Source organism: Podarcis gaigeae, assembly GCF_964106915.1.
Source record: "Podarcis gaigeae genome assembly, chromosome: 13".
Lineage (NCBI taxonomy): Eukaryota > Metazoa > Chordata > Lepidosauria > Squamata > Lacertidae > Podarcis > Podarcis gaigeae.
In genome coordinates this window covers 51,914,489-51,929,053 of record NC_139689.1, presented here as the reverse complement: position 1 = coordinate 51,929,053, position 14,565 = coordinate 51,914,489, and the positions used below count along the sequence as shown (strand labels likewise).

Genomic DNA, 14,565 nt, shown 5'->3' with positions numbered 1-14,565 from the left:
TATTTGCTCTTCTTGAGCCAGAAAGCTAGAGTTTATTCTTTGCCCTTTTAAAAGGGAACGTTGATGTTTAGTAGTTTGAGCCCATTCGTGTTAAACATTTTGTGCAATGGCTTTTATGTTTGATTCATTTTTTGTGGGAAACCCAGCCAGATGGGCGGCGTATAAATATTAATATATTGATATATTAATTAATTATAGGAGAATTGGGCTACAGTGCTGAATACTAGTAATGACCAGTTATTTCTTCTTCAGTTATTCATAGGACACAAAACTGGTTTCACGGCAGAATCTCTAGAGAAGAATCACACAGGATTATTAAACAGCAGGGTCTTGTGGATGGGTATGTTTTTCCTCCCTGCACGTGATATTTGCCGCTGTGCTGAGAGTCCCAGATACAACCATGATCCAAATTTTCATGTAAAAGTACCTAGTTTACCTAGTCTGAAAAGACCATGGCATACAATCCTTGGCGAGGGATAGGGGGGGAGGAAATGGGGTGGCATATTATTTTACTGAAGGTTTGTAGGATCACAGGATGTAGCTCAAAATGTTGTCTACTGGCATCACCTTTCCAGGGTCTGAGCAGATCTTCTCATGCTGCCTGGCAATGCCAGGCTTTTAATTTGGGTCTTACGTTACATATCCATATGAATGCTCAAATGTTCTGCATAAATTCTTCTCGCTTTGCCCTGCAACCCTATTGGTGGGTAATTAAAAAGACTTATATTGATTGATTATCTGACTGTTCACGAGCATTTCCAAGGTTGCAAGGTTTGTCATAATTTCATCAGCCAAATTTCAAATTAGTTAAGAGTTAGACTCTAGTGTGTGGTGATGTCAACAGACTGGTTGGACACAGAGGAATGGCGGGAGGAACCAGATGGGGAACACCAAGGGAAGAAAGCTCAGAGCCCGGGGATTGGTGGTGGGGCAATGATGAGAGGTCAGAGGGAGGAGACTGGGGAAAGGAGGTGTTGGAAGAGGCAGCAGGGCTTAGGGAGCAGAACTTGGGGAGCTGGGAGAGTCTGTGGCAGAGATAAGTCCAGAATTCGAGGCAGAAGCAGGAGAGGAGGGAAGCCAGGAGTCATAGAGGAGACCTGTTTGTGAAGAAGCATGTGACAAGTTCCCCGCTCCCCGGTCTCCCAGAACCAGAAGAGGGGTGAAAAGGGCAGAGGAGAGGGTGGCAACATGCAGGCACAGTCTCAGACAGCTTGTGAAAAACACTGGAGGAGAGGGGACTTAGGCAGCTGTGAGGAGGACCTTTAGTCTCAGCGACTGCTTCATGGCACAGGACCTGCCAGAGAAAAGTTGCTGGGCTTATTAGGCCTGACACAAATATGCAGATCCTGTTTTTGCTAACAAAGAGTTAACTCCAACTTGCTTGGTGTGATTTATTGCTGGAACGCTCCTGTCAGCTGGTAAAATAATGAAACGGAGATAGTAGTCCATTTAATAATAAAGTATAATATTGCTTCCCAGGTTATTTCTTCTCCGGGACAGTCAGAGTAACCCAAAGGCATTTGTACTTACACTGTGTCACCATCAAAAAATTAAGCATTTCCAGATTTTGCCGGTAAGTACGGCACTTTTTAAAAATATGGTGCAGAATTCATCATGGGTTTCATTGATGAAGATTTCTGAAAGGCTTTTCAGTTCAACCAATGATAGCATTCAGAAACTAGATTTTTTTCTCATTTCCTCTCTGTACTTTTCTCAGAATACGTTAAGTTGGGCAAGACCTCTTCCCTGATCTGGTCCATCAGCAGAGGAGGGCAGTTGCTTATCTCTCCCCCCCCCCCCCACGCAGCAATGGAGCATTTGAATGTATGTGCATGTATAATCCAATGTTCAAAAGCCAAAAAGCCACAGGAAGATCTCCAGAAACTGACACTGCAACTTTGAGTGACTTCTGCATAAGTCTATTCAGGTGTTCTGTTACAGCATAAACGACAGAGATGCACACTGGGGAAAAGGCACACTGTCTCCTCTTCATATAATGGACCAGATCAATTAAGATGTCGTCATCATTATTATTTCAGAAAACAGGGCTGAATTTAGAAACCCTTATCTACATATGCACACTCATCTCCCCTGTGTAATACTCAGTGAAAGACCTCTAGCCATAGTATTTCCAACATGGACAATACAAATGCCTTTATTTCTCAGAGAATAACATCCTGAAATGCCAGATTATCTCCAGTGACAGCCAATCTTTAAAATTAATTTACGGTAATTTATTTTGGGCTACAATGTTTGTGATATTTCAGATATATTAGTCTTAACTTGTTTTTGTGAAGAAGTTGTTTATATCTTTATGGGACAAAATTGTGAACAAAGCATAATTTTTAATTTTGGCTCTTTTTTTATTAGCCAAAAATTAACAAGTGGAAATCCACAATTCAAATTTCAAAATTGTTTTTTTCCCCAGTAGCACAATTAATATCATTGTTACAGAAAGTTTGCCCATTTTTTGTGTCCGTTGTGTTTTTAAGGGCTGTTGGTTGTCAGAGGTATCTCACAACAGGTTAATGCCCTTGCCCAGGACCGAGAGCAATACTCCCTAACCATGTCAAACTTGTAGCTGCTGGCTTTTTGCATCAGCCTCCATGAGCACGGATCATGCCGTAATGATCATTCCCACCTCACAGAAGATGGTCTAGGACAGTGATGGCCAAACTTGGCCCTCCAGCTGTTTTTGGGACTACAATTCCCATCATCCCTGACCACTGGTCCTGTTAGCTAGGGATGATGGGAGTTGTAGTCCCAAACCAGCTGGAGGGCCAAGTTTGGCCATCACTGGTCTAGGAGGACACTGTGGTCAACGGTATCAAAAGCCACTGAGAGTTTAAGCAACATCAACAAGGTTGCACTTCTCCATCCCTCTCCCAAAGGTCAGGGCAACCAAGGTCAGTTTTGTCCCCAAAGCAGACATGAACCCAGTCTGAAATGGGTCAAGAGAATCATTTTCTTCCAATAGTGTCTGTAGCTATACCACCACCCTCTCAAGCACATTACTGCCAAAGGACAGTATTTGTGGCCAGGTGATAATTGTCAAGCACCACTGCATTCAGGGAGGGCTTTCTTTAAAGAGTGTCCATGTGTTTCAGGAAAACAGGCACACACTCCTCCTGCAAATATGTGTTAACCACACCCTGGACCTCCTCCTAAAGCTATAATATGGGCAAGAGTCAGGAAGGCATATTGTGGGCCAAACCACTGCAAGCACTTCTCCCATGTGACAGCATTCAAGTCAGCATTGAAGGAAGCAATTGTCCCAATGCAGAGGGATGCAACTGTAGACTATCTCAGCTGCAGTTACCTGGGCGTAGGAGGAATAATCCTCAACAGGGAGGTGTTTGCAGCAATACAGGAGTGCTTGGACACCCACTGATAGACCTCTTTGCCTTCTCCACGAACCACCCCTTCCCAAGGTACATGTTTAGATTTCAGATAGCCTGGGCAGAGGTGCAGATACATGGAGTGCCAAAAGGACCTCTTGACTTCTCCTGCTGCCCTTATACAAGAGATACAGGTGGAGCAGGCCCCTTTCCAGCCTTGGTTCTCTGAGACCCTCAACCTAGAGACTCACTTACCCTGGTTCCTGCCGAACAAGGGAGACCTGTTAATTCAATGTGCTCCCCACTTCCTGGCTCAGCCACGTGCCCTAATTAGAATGTAATGTAACTTTTCAACTGTTGGATACCTCTAACGTCAACTGGAAGATTCATTTTGGTTTGGTGTGCAGAGGCATCCAAGATAACATCCTGTTTCTCAGTGGCTAACATAACCCAAAACTTTGTTCCATCCTTGTGCCTAGCCTGATGTTGTCCATATCGTCTTCACAAAGTCAGCACCACCTTGCACCCTATAGTTTGGCCTGCCCAGACGCCGCCTCCCTAGTTCTCCTTCCCTAATTATTTTCAAGATGCATTCTATTTAAACCTTTTTGAGGGACAAAAGTGAGGAAAGAGAACCAGGCTTGGTGGAAAAAAGTTAGTTCCATTTCCGGCCTTCCTGGGCAAGTCAAAGATATTAACCTATTGTTGGATACCTTCATGGTGAGCAACCAATGTCCTGTTCTATACCAGTAATACTAATTTGCTGCATTGGGGTGGGGAGTGGGGTGGGGACAATATAAGAACGGAAGGGAAGGATAAAATGGTAAAAGGATTGCGGACAAATGTCCCGCAATCCTTGCGCCCTGACCTCGCCACTGTGATCCATACGACAGTCACCTCCAGACTGGATTATTGTAATCCGCTCTACGTGGGGCTGCCCTTGAGACTGACCCAGAAACTCCAGTGGATGCAGAATGCCGCGGCGAGACTCCTTATGGGGTCTTCGCTGTGAGATCATATTCATCCAGTACTATACCAGCTGCACTGGCTCCCGGTGGAGTACAGGATCAAGTTTAAGGTGCTGGTTTTAACCTTTAAAGCCCTAAACTGCCTAGGACCCTCGTACCTACAGGACCGCCTCTCCTGGTATGTCCCATGGAGGACCTTATGGTTTTCAAACAAAAACATCTTGGAGGTCCCAGGCCACAGAGAGGTTAGGCTGGCCTCAGCCAGAGCCAGGGCTTTTTCGGCTGTGGCTCCAATCTGGTGGAACGCTCTGTCCCAAGAGACTAGGGCCCTGCGGGACTTGACATCTTTCCGCAAGGCCTGCAAGACAGAGCTGTTCCACCAGGCCTTTGGCCAAGGCACAGCCTGACCCCCTCCTTTGGTAATCCTCACAGAACTCTAGCCCAATGGTTACCATCAGTTTGATTTGAAATGATTTTATAATGAATTGATTTTAGAATGCTGTATTATTTTACTGTTGTTAGCCGCTCTGAGCCTGGAATTGGCTGGGGAGGGCGGGATATAAATAAAATGTTATTATATTTATTATTGTTGGGACTATGGGCTAAGGGTTAAGTCAAAAGATGGAGCTTTGCTGTGCCCAAAATTTGAAATGGCGAAATTTCTATTTTGAATATCAGAATTGTGGATGAGGTAAAACCAACTTTAAACAAGTCTGAAGTATTAGCTCAATTGATAGATGAGTTCTGTCAGTTGACACCCTTTGTTGATGTGCATCCATCCATTAGTTAGCACCCTAAATTGGTTATATTGCTGCTTAACTTGACATGGTTTTAGTATTTTAACTTTTTTTATTAATTTTTTAAGTGTGAAGATGACGGACAGATATTTTTCAGTCTGGATGATGGGAGCACCAAATTCACTGACCTAATACAGCTTGTTGAGTTCTACCAACTAAACAAGGGAGTTTTGCCGTGTAAACTCAAACACCACTGCATACGTGTGGCCTTATGACCTCTATTTTGATCCATGTTGAAGATCGACTTTGCTCAGTGATGGAAGTTGCCAGAGAAATATTATAAGAGGAAGGTTGACACTGGGGAATTAGCAGAATAGTTGTTCACAAGAATTATGCACCTTGGGGATTTGGAAAAGGATGAATTGAGCAACAGACTGAGATTTTGCTGGTTTGTATAACACCTAAACATGCTTGGTGCTGAGTGTCCTAGCAACCCCTAAAATCAGGAAAGGGTGTGTAAAATCATTAAACAAAACTGGAAACTGTCCCTTGGCTGGTCCATTTAACAGAATCAAGTTTGTGAAGCAAAATTATTGAAAAGAACTCTTGCCCTGGAATAATCTTGAGAATTTAAGACTTAGTGTGTTTACTTTTTGTATTGATCACACTCTACTATTTTTTGTTTTTTGCACTCCTACTTTTTGGATATTGCATATGGCCTATATTAGGAGCTGATGAAGCTTTTACACTTATGCAGGATTTGGGTAATCTAAATCCTGTATTTCATGAGTTGCTTCAGCCTAACGGATCTAGAAGACAAAAATATGACTTGATGGCTCTGAAAATCAGCAGCTATGTTATGTACCGATGCTCTTGAAGAAACAGTGTGGATACAACTATGGCAATATACACGTACCAACATATGTACTCTTTAGAATGATTGGGTTTTTTTAAAAAAATATAATGGCTGTAGCTTGTGTGCAGGACACTAATAATAGCTAGTCATGCAAAGGATTCTGATTCTATGCATAAATGTGTTTTAACCCATTTTAATCTGAATGTGTTTTGTCTTCCCCCACATTCTCAGCCTACTAGAGCCCTCTGGTCTGCATGACCCTTTGGGAAAATCCACTGACAAAGGCTAGAGTGACAATATGTATTTGGAACCAGCTTTGGGAGGTGGGGCTTCACCTGTTTAGTCTACCTAGTAGGACACAAGTTCAGTGTTTCCTTGCTTTCTGACCATGTCACAGGGCCTTTCGTGCAGGTGTATCACTGTCCAATCTCCTAACCATGGTTGAGAGCCTCTGAACCCGCATTTTCAGTAACCGAAACACAGATTGCAAATAAGTCTTTAACCTTGTTTGCAAATGACTTGGGTCTACAGTTACTTGAAAATGCCAGTAAAGATGTAAGCCTAACTATAATTAGCTCCGGAACTGAAAGAAAGAAGGAAATGGCCATGGAGTATCCTGGTCTCCTAATTATGGTTAGACTGTTGGATATGGCTGCACTGGCACAGACATAGGGTTGTTTCCAACTAAGTTCTACTCAGAGTAGGTCCATAGAGAATATTAAGGACCTCCGTTACTAATGTCCATTTATTTCAATGGATCTACTCATGAGTGTGACTAACACTGGCTAAACCCCATAGAGTTGTTTTCCTAAGTCAGGCATAGGCAAACTCGGCCCTCCAGATGTTTTGGGACTACAACTCCCATCATCCCTGACCACTAGTCCTGTTAGCTAGGGATGATGGTCCCAAAACATCTGGAGGGCCGAGTTTGCCTATGCCTGTCCTAAGTGTTGGTAAGGCAACAGTGATGCCCAGTCAGGTAAATTTGAATAATTTCTTCTTCAGTTGAACTGTGTCTTGCTTGTATTGTGCAGGATTGCCAAAACTTCTGTACAAAACTGGGGGCAAAATCCATTGACTGCAAAATCCATTGACTCCATCCATTTGAGACCTGCGCAAAGAAAAGTTATGCAAGTGCCACCAGAATGATTGGGTGATAATATGCAGTAGTGCTGGTTTAATGACTTGTTTTATTGCTAATAGAAATTGGATATTCAACCCTTCATGCCACTGCTGAATTTACCATTGACAATTCAGTAACCTAATACTTGGGGGTATATGCACTAAAGTATTTATATTAGTTGGTCAAACTAGTTTGTGGCAAACTAGTTTGGTCTTGCTTCATTCCTGGTTCATCATTTAAATAAGGCCCAGTTCACACACAATGGTAAGCCATGGTTTATTAAACTATGGCTTATTAAGACCATGGTGTAGCATTACTTATGAGCCTGCCCAGTGGTTTTAACTTCTCGTTTCTTTACTGCCAACAAATCATTATGTGAAGCCATTGTTTATTGCAAGCTTATGAATCTTGACTTGTTTTAGTTATAGTTTGGCATTGCAAGTGAACCGAGCACCCTTCCTTAACCATGATTTGTTTGGCCACTCCAACCAAAGTGTTCAGCAAGCTGCAGAAGTCCAGCAAGCTGTAGCTGGAAAACAAAACAAACTCTTGAGAAACAAGCCATATATTATTTGATCCTTTGTTGAGCAATTCGTCGTTAACTTGTGATTTGTTGAACAAACTGTGGCTTATCATTATATGCAAAGCAGATATTTTCAAGGCCTGTTTTAGGCTCTCTAAAGCCTTCCAGGTGGGCATTGGCTGTATAGAGCAAATAATACCTGACCCAGCTTTAATCCAAATTGCTAAATGGAAATTTGGGCACATATGGTAAGTAAAATGCAGGCGGCATAGTTAGGTTGGGTCAGATGCTACCAACTGCCTTCATGGAGAGACACATTTTGGAAGGCTTTATAATATCTGAACCAGGACAATCTCTTGTTAAATGTTTCATTTGTTCCATGTTTACATTGCAGTGCTTTTCCTTCTGGCGATAGCTAGCATTAGAGGAAGGTCAGTGCTGGTTAGATTTCCCATTGGATTGCCATACGGTTTATGACTGTCAGACTTTGAATATCATGGTTAATACACACATGATGTGCTTTGTGTACTTTGCACGGTTTATAAAGCAAGAAGTGTATTCACCCTAGGAATGTTCAGAATTACTGTTGCAAAATAAATTTTATCTCTACTGATTATCTCATGTAACTAATAAATAGCCCATCCCGCTGGCTGAAGTTGAAGAAGCAGTTCTTTATTCACAAGGTATTCTTATAGTGGTGAGAGTAGCTTAAGAAAAAATAACCAGCTTGAGTCACATATACCAGCTGAATTATCAATGGTATAGAAACACTGTATCTTAGTTTACAGAACACATTTTAGTAGCTTTGCCCCCATGAAATGTCTACATATAAAATGAAGAAACTTGACTTAGTTTTTATTAGAAACTTGCTGGTTTTATATGTGCATATTATTTTTTTGTCAATGTTCTTTAGACATCATATTAAGCTAATTTTTATCTTTGATTTCACTCTGCATTTTCTGTTTCACCCCTCCTATATATATTAAAAATGATTTAACATGCTCATTCTCTAGTTTCGATAAGACCATTTAGACTTTTGAGATAAATTTGTGTCTTAACTTAGTTTTCAGCAAATTTTTAAAAATCGTTTTGCATTGTTTCATGTTTATAAAACTTGCATTCTTTGACTATCATAATTTTCTATGTAGATAGCTGACTATTTTGTACACCCAACTTTAAAATGAGCTATTTTAAAGAAATGAGCCACATCAGAGTGGTAGCTACTTTACTAGAGCACACCATTATTGCTCCTCCCTTTTTTTTTTGGTTTTGCTGGAAATGAAATTGTTAAAATCCCACCTTAAACATTTGCAGCAGATACAGCTGGTTGGCTGCTTCAAAACCAAGGACTGAAGGACATTTGACTTCTTTTGTATTTAAATGACATGAATGTAAAGAGGGACGCTCAGGGTTGTTTCTGGAGCCTGTTGAATTTTTATCATTTGTTTTTGTTTGCCTGTGATCTTTATTTTCTAAAATAAAATACTTCATGTAGCAATCTTGGAATATGTTGAGAAGGAAAATGTCAAACCATCTGGTAAAAAAATTAAAAAATTAAAAAACCAGTAGGTAAGTTATAGAACAGTAGGTGTTTGAAAATGAACAGCTTTTTTATTTGTTGAATTAATCTTGAAGAAACACGTGCCTCAGTTTTTAGATGTTTTGTCTTCTCTTTTCTGCACTAAGTACCTGACCGTTTTGACCAATCAATGCACCTTTCCAGTGGCAAGACTTGCTTATTGTAAATTATATTGTCACAATGCAAGACTTTTTAGTGACTGTAATATGGAATAAAAGTTAAGTTTTCAGGGAATGCAAAAGGTATTAATTTAAGAGACAAAACCTCTTACTCAATATGCATTGCTTCATAACTGTAAATAGCTTTGTGGGGGGGGGGTTGTGAAGCTAATTGTAATCTTTCAGGTATTTTTGTACAATTGAGGGACTGATTCTGTTTCTTGTAACTAGAAATAAACATTCATACAATTGTATTCAATTTATATTATTAGTAATGATTTGCTTCTGATGTTGGTAGAGGGTACATTTGCCAGACTAATCGAAACTACTCATCAGCTACAGTAAATTACCTATTTATGTGGGCCAAAGACCATTGATGCTGCTACCACTAGTGAGGTTCTCTCAGATCCTTCCATGCATTGAGAAGATCCCAAGGGGGTTGTGTTAGGTGGTCCTGCTCTGCACATTGGCAATGCATCTCATATTAAGGGTTTCTGTATACGTGTGCCAACAACATAAGCACATAATGTCTTCCACGCAAGATGCAATCTTCATTTGCCCTGGATCTCTCTTGAAGGAGATACATTCATACATACATTCATAGCCATTGAGAGCCAGTGTGGTGTGGTGGTTAAGAGCGGTGGACTCGTAATCTGGGGAACCGGCTTCGATTCCCCGCTCCTCCACATGCAGCTGCTGGGTGGCCTTGGGCCAGTCACACTTCTCTGAAGTCTCTCAGCCCCACTCACCTCACAGAGTGTTTGTTGTGGGGGAAGAAGAGAAAGGAGAATGTTAGCCGCTTTGAGACTCCTTAGGGTAGTGATAAAGCGGGATATCAAATCCAAACACTTCTTCTTCATAGGACCCCTTCAAATAAGCACCAGCACATGGTTGGCAGGGTGTATGTCTGTTAGTTGCATCCAGAGCTGATGGACACAGCCCCATTCTCCCGCTCAATATGTGAGGGATATACATTGGAGCGCTTAGTTTCATTGACGGATTGGTTTCCCAAGGCTAAAGAATTCCATATTATGACATGCCCTATTTACTGGAAGGAGATGAGCTTCATGGACTTCCCAGTGTTTCTTCAGTGCCCAGTCTGTTTTGAAATGCAACGTTGCACTACAACAAGTGCACATGACTTCTCAATAGCTAATTTGACCAGTGGTCTTTGGGATGACATGTGAGGTTGAGGAAATTGCATTCATCCAACATTAGCTTCCCTAATTGAGGGTGTGAATGAACTCCCTTGGAAACCATTATGTGAAAAAGATAAACTTAATTCATTTCAAAGCGCAAGTCCTGATCTGAACTTTCTGATTACAGGCTAGCAAAAGGTATATGAAAAAGATATTTCATTTCCGACCTGTGAGCAGAAGCTATGCCACTTAGGCTGGGTGATGTTAACTCATATTCTGAAAGTTGAGGGAACAACTCAAAATCAGAAGGATGGTGCAGGGTGGCACAGCAGAACATTTCACAACTGATTTCGTGAGAGATGATTAAACTTTTAAACAGGTTTAGCAATCTGTGGCCTTGCTGTTGCACCTCAGTTTCTGTTTGTCCTTGGACAGTAAAAACACTTGCAGTCCCAGGGGGAAAGGCTCACATAATACACATCCAGTCAATATAACATCTAGGCAAGAGATCCTACTGCTAACACTCAGTGGCTTCTCCAGGACACACTCTCCTCACTCTCCCCACTTGCCAAACAACAGAATAGCATTTTAGGAATGTGTGTCAAAATTGGGGCACAACAGGATTAAGTTCTCCACAGCTGTAATGTCTCAAGAAGGAAGTACCTCAAGGAGACACAAGGAAAACTCTTATTAGAGAAAAAAGAGTAGCTGTGTCAGCAGGTTAGTAAACTCGAAAGCTTAAGGGGTGGGATTCTCAAGAAAGGAACAACGCCTGTGATTTTCTGAGTTAATGGGGTTGTAAGCAGATTCCCCCCCCCCCCGAAACATCACAGAAGTTCCACTAGATTTCTAGAAGGGAGCTTTATGTCATCTGAATGATAGATAAAACACACAAAAAATTGCCTGGTAAGGAAATGTCAATAAAAACTGAATAAAGTGCTGCCTGAATGCAGTGTCACATAACACTGCAGATGTACCTTTAATAAAACTACCCTAGATGGCTCATGTAAGCTGCCAAGTATTGAGCAAGTCTGCATGGTAGCAATGGGTGGCTAAACTATTTAATGTGCTAAATAACGCCATCTATATAGAAATATTTACTGAACAGACAACATCTGGTTAGCTGTAGTGAAGATTTCACAGGAAATGTGAATTTGTGGGCAGAGTATTAATGGTTTCTGACACAAGTATTTTAACTGTTAATGGGTGTGGTGGATTGGAGAGAAAACGGCACCTTAGGTTACCAACCAGGACTATGTGTTGACCTATGTGTGTGCACATAACACCATGGCACGCTCATGCCCCTCTTGCTTATGGATTTACAATTGAAGGACCAACTGTTCATATTCAGGGTGGTATAGGATTTGGCCAAGACCTCCAGTTGCTGATCCCTGTCCGTTTTTTTCATTTTTTGCTGGAATCGTTAATGCACGCTAAACATTTCCCATGCAAACATTTATAGTAGGTTGATTCTAGGAATCATAGTGATGCAAGTTACAAGTGCTTGTATATCCGTACCTTGTAACTGACACAAATATACAATACCAGTATGATTCAAAATTGGTGTTGCAGCATCTTGATCAAAGGGCCTTAATGTCTGTTTTGTTAAGGCTAGCGGTGTGCAACCGACAGCACTTAATATAGGTGTTCTGTCAAACACATCTAGGCAACTAATGGAGCTAATGACAAAACAAGCAAGATCTCCCAGTTTCTCTCCAACAGTGCAAAATTCATTTATTTCAGTAAGAAGCAACCTCTATTTTAAAATTTCCTTTCGAGACTGATGAGCGAGGCTTTAACAAAGTTAGGTTGCAACCTTATGCATGGATATCTGGGAGGAAGTCCTATTGAACTCAGGAGCAGGTCTTTTGAGTCAACAGGTATTAAATTGCACTTACAGTACTTAGGGGGGGAAAGATTCCTTTTTTTCAAATGAGAGATCAAATAATGTTGAGAGTGAAGCAAAAGAAGTAAAAACCCAGGCACATTCCACACCAGCCTACTACCTCAATTGGCACGAGTTGTTTTATTATAGCCGTTTTTTTGTGCAGGGTCGCACAGCAGAATCAGTCTTATTGTCCAGGTACTACCTTGTTTCTTTGGCATTTAACACTTTGGCCTCCCTGAGCAAAAATCTAATTTTGCAGGCTTCCCGTGAGCAAATCGTTTTCTCCTGGCACTGCTTTACTGCTGATACTCAACTATTAATGCTATACTAAGTCAATTTTAAGGAAGCAGTTACCCTATTAAAACCCTTTAGCCAAATTGCCCTTTTATTCCCACAATCCCAGTTAAGTCTCACCAACACCGTAACTAAGGAGGAGATGGCTATCGGTGTCTACCAGCCATGTTGGCTATGCTCTACCCTGACAGAAGCAGCATTGCTTCTGAGTACCAGTTGCAGGAAACCACAGGAAGGGAGAGTACTGTTGTGCTCAGGTACTGCTTGTGGGTTTTCCACAGGCATCTGGTTGGCCACTGTGAGAACAGGATGCTGGACTATATGGGCCAATGGTCAGATGCAGCAGTCTATTCTTGTGGAAGCCTCTTTTTGTAACCCTTTACAGACCTTCTGAACACAGGTTTGCCTTGCTATGCTGTCCTGGAAATCTTTCCTCTGGTGCTCCTCCCAGTCACCAGGGCTCCATAGTCCAAACTGCTCCTCACTTTTGCCCTCAACACAGCAAATTGGCTCTCCCCTTTTCTCTCCAGCCAAAGCCAAGTGACTCAGCTACCCTCACAAAGGGAAGAACTTTCTAAGAGCAAGAGCTGTTTGACAGTGGAACAGACTCCTCGGGAGGTGGTGGGTGCTCCTGGGCTGGATGACCCTCAAGGTCCCTTCTAACTCTACAGTTCTGTTTCCATGATTCACCTACGTCTCACGTCTTCCTTCTTCTTTCTTGATCCTCTTACTCGGCTGCTTTCTTCTGGCTAATTCCACAAACACCGAGCCCCCAACAACTCCAGTCCTCTCCAACCAACCAACCAACCAACCAACCAACCAACCAACCAACCAACCATCTGCTGACCAGTAGCTTGCCATATATACACTTCTAGTCCAGCCCTGCCCTCTTGGGCTTCCCAATCAGAAGGTTGGTGGTTTGAATCCGCATGATGGAGTGAGCTCCCGTTGCTCTGCCCAGTTTCTGCCAACCTAGCAGTTCAAAAGCACCCCAATGCAAGTAGATAAATAGGTACTGCTGTGGTGGAAAGGTAAATGGTGTTTCCATGTGCTCTGGCACTCATCATAGTGTCCTGCTGCGCCAGAAGCGGTTTAGTCATGCCAGCCATATGACCCGGAATGCTGTCTGCGGACAAACACCAGCTCCCTTGGCCTGAAGTGAGATGAGCGCCACAACCCAGGGTCAACTTTGACTGGACTTAACCATCCAGGGGTCCTTGAATTTTACCCTTTACCAGCCCTTGCCAATCACACTGTCTAACTGAATACAGTGGTACCTTGGGTTACATACGCTTCAGGTTACAGACTCTGCTAATTGAGAAATAGTGCTTCAGGTTAAGAACTTTGCTTCAGGATCAGAGCAGAAATCATGCTCCGGTGGTGCGGCAGCAGCGGGAGGCCCCATTAGCTAAAGTGGTGCTTCAGGTTAAGAACAGTTTCAGGTTAAGTACGGACCTCTGGAACGAATTAAGTACTTAACCCAAGGTACCACTGTATTCTGAACCTGTACCCACCAATCAAAATATGCATATCATCCTTGTTTTGGCCACTGGCATTTCTGACCCACAGCTGTCAGTTAAGGCCACACACAACAGTTTAAAGAACTTTCCCCTAACCAGACAAAAAACTTCCCGCATCAAATACACTGCAATGTACATTACAATACAAATGTCAGAACACATTACGTAATACCTACCTATTCAAACTTAAATTCAAATAAAGATTTCTTCACAGTTGCACTTTTATGAAAAAAAAGTGCACAATTGTAATATAACTAAATATATATTGCTTAAATATTAAATTGGCTGTGCAAATTTGAAAATGCTCATTATGGAAGAGAACACGTATGGTGTAAATAAGGAGCTTTTCTTGAAAAGTGTTTGATCATCGGAAAAAGATGAGCCATGCTGCCACACAAATATGATACCAATTTTCACAAAATGTTGTAATTTATCTCTGTAT

At 41.9% G+C, this 14,565-nt stretch overlaps 2 protein-coding genes across 25 annotated transcripts in view; both read left to right on the top strand.

Moving 5' to 3' along the window:
* GRB10 (growth factor receptor bound protein 10) overlaps positions 1-9,541 on the top strand; it is an 85,630-nt gene extending 76,089 nt beyond the window's left edge. For 6 of the 24 annotated variants that reach the window (XR_014557447.1, XR_014557450.1, XR_014557455.1 and 3 more), the window contains 4 exons: positions 253-340; positions 1,480-1,573; positions 5,172-6,701; positions 6,827-9,541. Coding sequence is in view for 5 of the 24 variants with exons in the window: in XM_083709438.1 (XP_083565564.1) it covers positions 253-340; positions 1,480-1,573; positions 5,172-5,318 (329 nt within the window). In the remaining 19 variants the exon portion in view is untranslated. Of the gene's footprint in view, positions 1-252; positions 904-997; positions 1,574-5,171 lie in introns of all 24 variants that reach the window. The other 18 variants (XR_014557448.1, XR_014557454.1, XR_014557458.1 and 15 more) reach the window with 6 other exon arrangements.
* Positions 1-14,565, top strand: part of COBL (cordon-bleu WH2 repeat protein) — a 1,088,462-nt gene that overhangs the window by 191,204 nt on the left and 882,693 nt on the right. The gene's annotated exons all lie outside the window — the stretch shown is intronic.